This window comes from Dinoponera quadriceps, unplaced genomic scaffold (assembly GCF_001313825.1).
Source record: "Dinoponera quadriceps isolate SergipeBrazil2010 unplaced genomic scaffold, ASM131382v1 scaffold1580, whole genome shotgun sequence".
Lineage (NCBI taxonomy): Eukaryota > Metazoa > Arthropoda > Insecta > Hymenoptera > Formicidae > Dinoponera > Dinoponera quadriceps.
Window position 1 is genome coordinate 1 of NW_014555641.1, and position 12,544 is coordinate 12,544.

General features: G+C 34.7%; 1 protein-coding gene and 1 pseudogene across 1 annotated transcript; both read right to left on the minus strand.

Annotated features, from left to right (window-relative positions):
- Positions 1 to 5: 5 nt before the first annotated feature.
- Positions 6 to 1,851, minus strand: LOC106745091 (annotated as a pseudogene).
- Positions 1,852 to 5,025: 3,174 nt separating this feature from the next.
- On the minus strand, positions 5,026 to 10,728 carry LOC106745094 (glucose dehydrogenase [FAD, quinone]-like). Its single transcript, XM_014620371.1, has 2 exons — positions 10,668 to 10,728; positions 5,026 to 7,450 (listed from the first exon to the last, which is right to left on the minus strand). The coding sequence occupies exon 2, from the start codon at positions 7,418 to 7,420 to the stop codon at positions 5,537 to 5,539; it is 1,884 nt and encodes a 627-aa protein (XP_014475857.1). The 5' UTR covers positions 7,421 to 7,450; positions 10,668 to 10,728; the 3' UTR covers positions 5,026 to 5,536.
- Positions 10,729 to 12,544: the final 1,816 nt, after the last annotated feature.

The window sequence follows — 12,544 nt, forward strand, 5'->3', positions numbered from 1 at the left end:
CTCTTGTCCTTTATACCTGTCCAATCCTTCTTTATTAAATCTGCGCCTTTCTCCCCTATCATTATTGTAGGTGCATTTGTGGATCCACTAGTGATTGTTGGCATGATAGATGCATCGATAACTCTTATACTTTGCACTCCGTAAACTCTTAATTGAGCGTCCACAACAGCCGTGGGATCATCTTGAGGTCCCATTTTGACTGTACCAACAGGATGGAACAACGTACAAGACAAATGTCGCAAGTGACATCTCCAATACTCGTCCGAATCAGGTTCTGTGTGTCGACAACCTGGAATGTCGAAGTGATGCAGCCGTNGTAAATGTCTCCGTCTTCAGCATTTTCTTTATGAAGTCTAAGGACTTCAACATTGTTTCAATATCTTCTTGCTGAGAGAAACTGTTCCCGTAGATCTTAATAGGGACCGCCGGATCCTTGCTACGTAGCCGTAACTCACCTCTGCTCTTCGGCTTTAGTAGACACGGCATAGGTACTACCATATCAACTTCCTGAAGCATTTTCATTACATCGTGCTTTATCTCTTCATCTATACGAAAAACCTGCCCCATTGCTTGCACGTTATCTACACGCCACCGCGGATAGTGAGTATGAAAGAACTGTATGTCGGGATACTTGGAGTTCGCATCATTTACATTGACGAAACCTACAAAATTGGAGTCACCGTTGGTTGCCAAAATACCCCGTTTATGTATCACATATTTATAAGTTTCTTCCAATATAAATGTGGGCGATCGCGGTGTCGCGGTCTCGTTCTTGCAAGCTAAGTATAAACCTGGCCAACCGACATGATTCTGCAGATTTTTACCGACTGGTAAATCAACAACGTTCGGTATTCCCATTTCGAGCAAATGCTGCTTAGGCCCGATGCCGGAAAGCATGAGCAGTTGTGCACTGGCGATACTGCCGGCGGACAAAATCACTTCCTTCGATGCTTTCACGTCGATCGACCTGCCATCCTTCAGAGTCACGCGTACTCCGATTGCCCGATTGCCATCCAGAAGAACAGCGTCGGCCCGGGTTGATTTCATCACGTACAGATTGCTCCTGTTTTTAATCGGCGATAAGAAAGCCTTTGCCGTGCTCATCCTGTGACCGTCTTTCAAGGTTCCTTGAGCCATACCATATCCAATATATTTGTTACCGTTGATGGTTTCTAATATGGGTACATTCAGTTCACGAGCAGCGTCCATAATCATTTTTTGCATATCTGTGACGCTATAATTAAAATATCTGATGTACAATGGTCCACCGCGACCGCAATACCTTTTTCTCCACTCGTCAGTGTGTACACTGTCGCAGTTTTGTGATTTCTTAAAATATGGTAAGATCTCCTCGTAGCTCCATCCTTCGTTACCCATCCGGGACCACTCATTATAATCCTCTTCGTTACCCTGAGTGTAGAGCATACCGTTTATTGTAGAGGTACCACCGAGAGCTTTACCCTCGTGCCATATGCAGACCTTGTTTTTATAACTTTGGCAAATATGTTCATCGGATTCAGCGTCGTAAGCGTAATCTTCCGGTGATAACATCAAAAATACGAATAACCCGGGGATTTCGCTGATAAACGAAGGATCGTCTCCAGCTTCGATCAATAAGACTTTCCAGTTTTCTACTTCGGTTAAGCGATAAGTTACTACGGACCCTGCACTTCCGGCACCCACGATGATAAAATCGAATTTAATGTTGGTATCCACGATTTCTTCGGAACGATCCGGTGGATAATTGTTTTTGTTTTTGAAATTGCTTAGTGCTGCTAGAAATATTTGGAGAGAAACGAATGTGAGAACACTAGTCGTTGCAGCGGCACAAGTAGCTGTCAAGTACCTCATCATGTCCGACTTTGTCGCGTACGCGATGATTCTGTTCTGTTGAATATATAATATTTCAGATTAATGCATATTTTTTGATTGATCCGCAAGTTGCTGCAATATTATCGTCTTGTCATCAGTTAACTTTTGAGTTTTATATAAAATAAAATATTATACGGAAATAGTAGCGGGGCTTATACACATTAAATTAATTATTCTGTCACACGGAAATTTGTATTTTGATGGTTACTTACCGTGTCCGAAAGATTTATTTTCCTTTCTCGTTTTTTTTCTTTTTTTTTCTTGACAAGTCTCTTTCTCAATTGGATATATATTGATGAAAATATTACGAATTTCAACTGTAGTCTTAAAGTGTTAACTTATTGTTTCCCAAGTTTCACGATTAACTGAACTGTTCAACGTGCTTTATTCAAACTACTGGAATGACTGAATCAATTCGTAGAGTCTCGTCTCAATTCTGTCCAGAACCTTGAACTATAGAAAGTCTCCAAATTCTTTAAAAGTTAGTCTTCGCTCATTGATCAAAGTTCAAAGAATATGTATGTATATTTCCATATATGCATATGTATGGTTATGTTTGTAGTGTTATGTATATGTTATATGTATATATGTATAGATATATTTGTAGTGTTTGTTCGCGTATATTTTAATTCGCTGATCGCAGTAAACTATCTTGTTAACAACTCAAGCCGCTGATGGTTTGTACTATTATAGCTAATGTTTTAAACCAGCTTTTAGTTTAGAATTTTCTTTTGGTAAAGTCAGTCAGAGGACGGTTGTAACATTTTTTTTATATGCTTTGAAACATATAAAAGATTTAACTAAGCGAACTTATTATTTATGAAAATACGTAATAGATGTTCAAATTGTGAAAATTATATACACATGTCATTTTGTCATATACGTATCTAATTTTCACAGCTATCTGACTAACTACTGCGCATGTACGTGGATCAAACTTTCATCGTAATTTTTGTATTTTTTCAAAATATATAAAAAGAGAAATGTTGCAACTGTTCTATGATTAACTGTACTTATCATAAGGATAGTTATGTTGAGTAACAAAATTAGCAGGGAAAAATTAATAGTTGATCTGGATAATGAATCTTTCTGACAATCGGGAATGCGACATTATATAAATCATCAAATATATTATGAAGAAAAGAAAAATTCATATTATTCTACTAGGTGTTTATATCTTTTATGAATATGTATATTTATAAATTCGTGCGAGACAGATTTTACTTTGTGTACATATTGCCAAAAATACCACTACTACTTTTTACCTACTATTATACGCGATCATTGATCTGAACTTTTGCTGTTCTCGATAGTTTTTATAATCTAAGATAATCCTATTATTACGTATAATTTGATAGAGTTGATGCGTTGTCGAAACGGCGAAGATAGTGTGGGGTGTGCCAGAGCAGCGTGGCAGAACGAAGGATGGTGACGAGTAATATAGTATCTTCCTTTTGAAAATAAACGTGTTTTTATTCTGTAAGATCCGTTGCAGTATTTCGTACTTAACCGACAGCGTGTCGATATCCGAGACCTGAGAAGTCTAGAGTCGAGAGTCTGCTTTTGGTTGATCGGCTCGTCCTTATATTCTAATCGAATATCCCAGTCAGAGGGAGTAGTTTTGATGATGCAGCTTTGCTTGGGCGCGGACGCGAGCTATCTTAATTCCGATATTGCACACCGAAAAGTGCAGAGTTGCATCTTTGCAAGGTTACGTCTCGTGGTCGTGACAACTTATCATTGTTATTAATTTGATTTGCGGTCGTGACTTTACGTGTACTTCCGCGAGATTGCAATCTCGTGATCATAATCTACATTCGGTTACGGTAATCAGTACGTCTCTCGGTTGGGCATACAACAAAGTTATAACGTTTACATATTAATTTATTTTCTTCGTTGCTTTTTATAACATTGCACGTTCTAAAAGAAAGTCAGATAAACTTAATTTTGTCTCATTAATAAAATCATAGAAATCATAGAAATTAATAAAACTGAATAATAAAAAATGCAATTATAACTATATATTAAGCAACTTTGTTATCAAATATTACGTAAAATTTTACAAACTAGTATATAGATTGTTATATTTACTAACGGTAATAAAATATACTGAAGAAACTCACTTCTATATTTGTTAGTGCTTAATGTTTATTAAATATTTAAATTAAATTATTTGCATAATAAAACATATGATATATGATAAAACACTTTACGAAATAAAATATATGTTATAGAATGTTTTGATAGAATAATATATATTGTACTCACAATATTCATAAAATAAAATTTCCCAGTATAATAGTTAGTCATTTATATGACACCAAAAGATAAAAAAAATGAATCTTTAGCCTCATGATGAGCAGCTGTACGTCCTTCTATAGTTCGCTCTGGTCTCTTGCATGCGCCTAATCCTCCTTGATTAAATCAGCATCTTTCTTTTCTATTATCGTCGTAGGCGATATCGGGGTTATGCTAGTGATCACTTTCTCAATATATATTAGAGAAAGTGTCGCAAGCTTCAAATGAAATTCTAAAATGTTGACTTTTCGTGTTGAGTTTCTCAAATTCCAGGATTAACGGAACCGTTCAACGTGCTTCATCTAGAAACACAGGGACGACTGAGATAACTTGTAAAGTTCCTTCTCTGATAGCTATGCAGATTCTTGAATTATAAATAGTAAAAGTCTGCATATCTTATAAGTGTTCGTCTCCGCCTATTGATCAAAGTTCAGTGTATGTACGCATATGATTAGATACGTGTATAGTGTTTATTTTTGTATATTTTAATTCACTATTCGCTGCGGACCATCTTGTTAAAAACTCTAGCCACTGATAGTCCACACTGCTGTGGTAAAATTCTAAACTAGCTTCTCATTTAGAATATTCTTTTGATACGGCCAGTTACAGGACGATTGTAACAGTTTCTTTTTTTTTTACATTTAAAGTAATCTTATTATTACGTATTATTACAATATAATTGTTTATAGTTATAACGTTTACACATGAACTTATTTATACAAATTTTACTTTAAGTTCGCCTTTATTCCTTTTTGTAAAAACCAGATATACTCAGTTTTGTCATTAATAAAATCGTAGAAATCATCAATAAAGCTAGATGGTTAAAAACACTATTGTAATTATTTATTAGGGGAATGTCATAGAACATTACATAATAGTTTACAAACTGTATTTGATATTTATTAGCGGTAAGAATGATAGCCAAAAAAAATGGAGATGTTTTTATATTTGCCTAATTATTATACATGGCGCTTGAATAAAAAGTTGGTAAAACATCAATTAATATATATTAGTAAATATATTGATATTATTATTTATCACAAACTCATGTGCGGGAAGGAATATATCATTTCTGTTAAAATATTGCATAATGCATTAGCATAATGAGACAGAAATTTTAATTCAAATGCATGATAAAAAACAGTGTATTATATGCTATTAGCATAATGAAACAAAAGTTTTAATTCAGATGCATGATAAAAAATAATGTATTAAATTCTATTACATACCAGATTCCCTTGATTCCCTAAGATTTAGTTACTCGACACGCTTATTAATTCGTCATTTATAACACGAGAAGGTAAAAAAATGTTAGACTTCAAATTTACGATAAACACATACGATAATAACATAGCTATAATCCCCCCTACAGCTCAACCTTACTATTCACATTCGTCCAATCCTCCTTGATTAAATCCGCGCCTTTCTCCGCTATCATTATCGTAGGCGCGTTTGTGTGTCCGCTAATGATCGTTGGCATAACGGACGCATCGATGACTCTGAGTTTTTGTACATCGTGAACTCTTAATCGAACGTCCACCACGGCTGTAGGGTCGTTCCGAAGACCCATCTTGGTCGTACCAACGGGATGAAAAAGCGTGAAGGACATATGTCGCAAGTTGCATCTCCAATATTCGTCAGAATCGGCTTCGGTGTGTCGGCAGCCCGGTATGTCGATATGATGCAGCCATACTCCTTGTCGTTCGAAGGCTTCTGTTTTCAGCAGACTTTTGATGAATTCCAAGCTTTTCAGCATTGTTTCAATATCTTTCTCCTCGGAGAAGTAATTTGCGTAGATTTTTGGGGGAACCGCGGGATCCTTGCTACGCAGTTGCAACTTACCCGAGCTCTTTGGTTTCAATAGTATCGACATAATTTGTATTATGTCGGCTTCATTGAGCACTTTTATTACATCACGCGTTGTCTCGTCATCTATAAAGAACAGTTCCGATATCGTGTGTACCATATACAAATTCCTCCGGAAAAAGTGCATATGAAGGAATTCGATGTCAGGATACTTGGAATTCAAGTCGTTCACATTGATGAAACCCACGAGGTCGAAGGGAAAAGTTGCCAAACTACCTCGTTTATGCATCAGATATTGATACGCCTCGTCCAGGATAAATGTGGGCGGCGGCGGGGGTGTTGCCGTCTCGTTCTTGTAAGCCAAGTATAAGCCAGGCCAACTTATATGGTCCTGAAGATTTTGGCCGACCGGTAAATCGACGACACTCGGCACTCCCATTTCGAGCAGATGCTGCTTAGGCCCGATACCGGAGAGCATTAGTAGTTGTGGACTGGCGATACTGCCGGCAGAGAGAATCACCTCCTTCGATACTTTCACGTCGATCGACCTGCCGTCTTTCAGAGTCGCGCGTACTCCGATCGCCCGAGTACCATTCAGAAGAACTGCGTCGGCTCGGGTAGATTTCATCACGTAGAGATTTCTTCTGTCTTTGATCGGCGATAGGTAGGCATTTGCTGTGCTTATCCTACGACCCTCATTCAAAGTTCCTAGAAGTTTGCCGTAACCGATATATTCGTCGCCGTTAACGGTTTTTAGAGTGGGTATATTCATTTCGCGAGAGGCGCTCGTGAACATTTTGTGCATTTCTATGTCGGTATAATTGAAATCTCTGATATGCAACGGCCCACTGTGGCCGCAGTACTTCCTTCTCCACTCGTGGTTGTCGCTATGACCGTAGTGTTGCGATTTTTTGAAATATGGCAGAACCTCCTCGTAGCTCCAGCCTTTGTTACCCATCCGGGACCATTCGTTGTAGTCTTCCTCGTTGCCGAGAAGGTAGATCATAGCGTTTATCGTAGAGCTACCGCCCAAAGCCTTGCCTTTGGGCCATTTGCACATCTTGCTTTTGCTACTGTGGCAAGCGAGTTTTTCGGGTTCTGTATCGTAGGAATAATCCTCCGGCGACGACATCAATTTCGGAAACATTAGGGGAATATCACTGGTAGGCGAAGGATCGTCTCCGGCCTCGATCAGTAACACCTTCCAGTTTTCCACCTCGGTTAAACGATTGGCTATTACGGATCCGGCACTTCCGGCGCCTACGATGACAAAGTCGAACTCGATGTTGTTTTTCACGATTTCTTCCGAGCGATCCGGTGGATAGTTCCTCTTGTTGCTCAAACCGCACTGTGCGGTTAGAAGCATTTGTATTAGTTGCAGGAAGACAGACGTGGAAGCGCCTGTCGTTGCAGCAGCACAGCTTGCACTCAGACATGCCTCCATAATATCGTCCCGTAATGTAACAATTTAATTCTGTTGAATATATTATATTTGTAGTAACTGTGTGCGTATTACTTCATACAGGGTGTCCTGGAATAACCGTACGCGGAGTGCACTGGGAAATTCTTAATACCAAACGACTCATTTCTTTATTTTCCGAAATTCTATTCTGTTTAAATGACAGTTTTTAAAAGACAGCTATTTAAAATTGTCGAATTAGTGTATTGAATTGCGCCCGTGTCAGAAACGGCGCACCACGTGCTTCATAGAATCACGAAATATTACGTAAATCATGTAGGCTGTTTAATGGCTCTTTACGGCTTAGTTTACTCGAGTTACTTGGTACGCATATTAACTTACTAATAACTTACTATCAAATTATCAAAAAAATTGGCGTAAACTAAGTCAATCTTCCCAAAGATTTTCTTACGCTGACACCTGACGCTTACATTTGAAATTACGCACAATATATGAATTTACCGCTAATTTTAATAAAGCTTGCTTATAATTTATTTATATATATGAATAATTAGTATAAATAATATTCCATTAACCACATTGTTCTAAAGCGTTGATATATAACACTTTGTATAAAAAATTATTTGTACTGTTTAAGTATATTATTTTATTTGCAATCGTTGCTTCAGTGGCATTGATAAGAGATTCTTCCATATCAGAAAACAATAGAAATAATTTTTATACGAGGTGTTGTTCCAATGCTTTAAAAATACAAATATTTTAACTTTGAAGAAGGATATTATTTATACATTAATTTATAATTTATAATTTATACATTAAATTATTTATACAAATAAGTTCTATTTAAGATAGCGGTAAATATAGAAAAAATTATTATACATAATTTTGTAATGAAATTTTAAATAAGATAGAAAAACGTGTTTCTTCTAAAAACAATTTACGTAATATATCGTAGTTCCGCAGAACGCGCTTCCTTCTTAATTCATGTGCAACTTGGTATGCTAATATAATAATTTTGAATATCTTTCATTTAAACTTTATTATTTAAACAGATTTTAAATAAACGAAAAGTTGCATCATTTGGTTCTAAGAATCCCTTTGCGGTTATTCTAGGATGTCCTGTATATTGGCAAACGGACGGTATATTGGATTATTTGACAGTTCACTTCATATTTATAATTGGAGATTTGAATATAAAAAGAGGAAAAATAATAATATAATAAGAAAAAAATATGTTAATTTACAACTAGTCTTGTGGTTCAATCGTGTGATTTTGTCAAATGTTGTTAAATGTTATCAAATTATGTGAGGATAACTGCACTTGTCTTCGAGCTGTATTTCTCCTCTGGAATGGCTTATACTTATATATTACATTTGTGACAGTTGTTATAATATGAATTCGATAACTATTTCTTATGTATTTTTCTGTTCTTTGCTCTACTGTTTACATTTTAAGTTTGATACGCTATGATAATGACTTTTTCGTTGAAATAAGTCTGTTTGTCAGCGAAATCGTAAGCAGAAATATGAAAATTGCAAACGAACATTAAGAAAGATATGAGCCATTTATTTTGAAAGTGGCCTATCCACTTATCCATTTATCAATTGTTTTTTGTTGACTGTAGTAACGTATACAACTTGAAGTTAGCTGTCATAAACAACATTTTGCGGTTAAGTATATTCAGAGTTATAACCATAGAGATATAAGAATAAAGGGAANATGGTCGCTTGGTGGCTCATTGTAACAACCAATCACAGCGCTCAACTAGAAAGAGACAGATAGGACACTCGGCATCCATCTCTCTCTTTGCCTCTATCACTTCCACTTACAGGTAGCATATATCCCTTGTTCCCTTTATTCTTATATCTCTATGGTTATAACTCTGAATATACTTAACCGCAAAATGTTGTTTATGACAGCTAACTTCAAGTTGTATACGTTACTANAACATTATTATAACAAGATTTTTGGAGGACGTAGTTTTTAAAAGGGTAAAGAATTCTAACGGAGAAACAATAAATTGGTTAAAAATATGCTGGATGCGTTTTTTGAGAAATGAACCATATACAATTTTCTATAAGATATCAATGAATGAGAATGCAGAGTTTAAAATCCTGGAGTTATTACCACGTCGGGATAGACCAAGAAGATTCGAAAATATTGTATTGACACTACTTTATAAAAATATAAGACGAATTGCAACAGCGAAATACAAGGATATGATGGACTTACTACGATCTATACCACCGGAGCACCATGACTTCTTCAAATCCCTCTCGCATATACAAAATGTAGATGAGCAGTAAATTGTTACGTAATTTATATAGTTAGGAGATTTCCTGAATTGCATAAATTGTGTTTTTGAAGTGTTGTAAAGAAATATAAAATAAATTGAGTATTGTTTTTTCAATTTGAAGCATTTTAAATTATGTCGAATCGACTTGGGCTCTTTCAAATTTTATAACAAATCTAGTTGTTAATTTTGAAAATGGCTTAACTCCATTTATGGTAAGAAAACACATATTATTCACTTAATAATTACTATTATTTTAATAAGGATTGTAAATTTAACTCTCTTAGATACACTTAAGTAGCATGACACATTGGTATCCTATACGTATATTTTTAATTTTATTGAAACGTAAACTCTTAAATATCTCAATTTAAATATAAATAGGCTTAGGTCACTTTCAAAATAAACAGCTCATATAGAAAATTGGCTACATTTTCGACACGAAAAAAAGTATGGTGGGTTAGATACACGCAGTTAATTACATATCCTCTATAAAATATTACATCTTAATGATTGTATATTTTTTATTTCAGTTTTCTGTCATTTTCTATTTCAATTTTCTATCTTTAATTTTCTTCCTTCCACGATCACTAAAGATTAATTTTGTTTTTTATATATTATATTGTTTGATAACGTAATTTTCTTTAAATTTTTTACGATTGTCGAGCGATACGCTTATACGAGTGTCTTATTTCGTCGATTAAAAACTTTCAAACAATGACTATAATTGTTTAAGTTTTATTGATAAATACACTTGGAAGGAAAGGAGCTAGTAGTGATCGTAAAAGACAACTCTTCAAAACTCTAATTTAAAAATACTAGCAAATAAATTTCTAATTTCACTATCACGACCAAGCCATGTATGATGCTGATTGTTCCAAATTTTAATAAATATTTTTCTGAATGCAACACACATCTGACCACAACTTAGTTACGTTTGTGAACTAATCCACAATTCTAAATGTAAAGAAATGTACCGAGAAATAAACCTCTTGGTTGTTACTAGAAATCTATGACTGATTTCATTCAGCAGCCGAGCACGGAATGACTGTGTTGTCCAGTTTCTCCTGAGTTATATAACGACGGCAGTTTAATATATGGATATTTGCTATTTTTCTGACAAGGTAGCGCTTGGTGGCTTCTTGGCGCAGCTTTTCAGTACCTACATTCTGCTTAAAGCAAACAATGAATAAAGAAGAAAGGTTAGTTGTCAAGAGTTTAACCTCTATAATTAATATAATAAAAATATTTCAGATAAGAATATTTTTTCCATAATTCGTAGATTATAATTTGGCATTGAAACTTGGCATTGAAAACATGTTTTATTTAGTCGTAATATACTAGAATTATAAGGGTGTCTCAAAATTTGTTGTTGTGAATTAGCATACAAGGTTACGCGCAAGTCAGAACCAGAATCACGAAGCGAATAATTTTCTTCTTTCAGTTTTTATCAAGTAAGAGGATTAGAATATTTAAGTTTAATAACTTAATTTTTTTCATAAAACTTTCATAATTTAGGTATTTACGTAAATGTATATATCATTAATAATAAAATGTTTATTATATGCAATGAGATTGAAGAAAAGCAATCTACATTACTTGTGATATTTTATGATTCCGCTACTGACTTGCGCGCTATGTACACTAATTCGTCAACTTTGATTAGCTCTTATTTAAAAACTGAATCATTTAAACGAAATTTTGGTAAACAAAAGTTGTTTTAGTTGATATACTAAGAATCTCTCTCATATATTCCGCATATGGTTATTCTGTATACATTTTGTGTAACAAAGATATTATAACTTATCATAATATTCTTAGTTACGGTCGCTAAATGAATTTACTTTGTACAATATTCGGCTGGAGAGAAAATAATGTGTGAAAAGATAAACGTCGAAGCTAACCATAGCCAATAAATTACAGTTGATATTCTCGCTTATTTCTTATATAACGGAATCTTTTTGAACAGACATATTTTATACAATACATCTGACGTAATATATCCTATGTGAAGTAACTCGTATAATACTTGTTTCTATTTAAGAGCGAATTATACAACATTTACGTCACGACTAGCCTACCTTGAGCGAAGTGCTCGATCGAATGAAGTCTTAACCAGTGTGATCTAATATCCAACTTTATTTGTATTAGTGTACATTCTCCATACATGAACGTATACTTTTTAAGCACGTATGTGCATGTGTGCTCTTCGGAGCGAAAGAGTTCATCTTTTTACTACAGCAGGTTTTAATATATACCACACGGCATACGGCAGAAAGTCAATTGCAACCTACACTGTTTTTGTATCAATTTACATATAAGTATATTGAAATAATTAAAACACTGAATTACACTACATTAAATCAATATAGCTGACTAATATAAACCAAGTATAGTTAAATATCAAGCTTGATTAAATAATATTTTCGTGTGAACAGACCGAACTACATTTAGCGCCTATACGCGCCAACAGCAGCCAAAGAGTTAAGAGTTCGAAATTTTTGCAACTCATCTGTACTGTCAACAAGCAACGCTCTTACTCGTCATATGACTGACAAGCCATCTATTATGAGTACTTACATTTGAAGGAACCCGGATGCAATATAATATTCCTTTCTATTTCACTCATTGCTCCTTCTTTTTTTATTTTTCAGATATAATGTTTCGATGCTTATATTAATTGATAATCGACTATCAATTGAATCGGTTGTTTCGTTTACTGAGATAACTTTAGAATGCGATTATTTTTACTTTAGATATATCAATATTTTTATTAAGTATATAATTCTCGAGTTACATGCAGGGGGAAGATTTTATTTTTATATTATAACATACAGGAAAAACGAGCACAGTA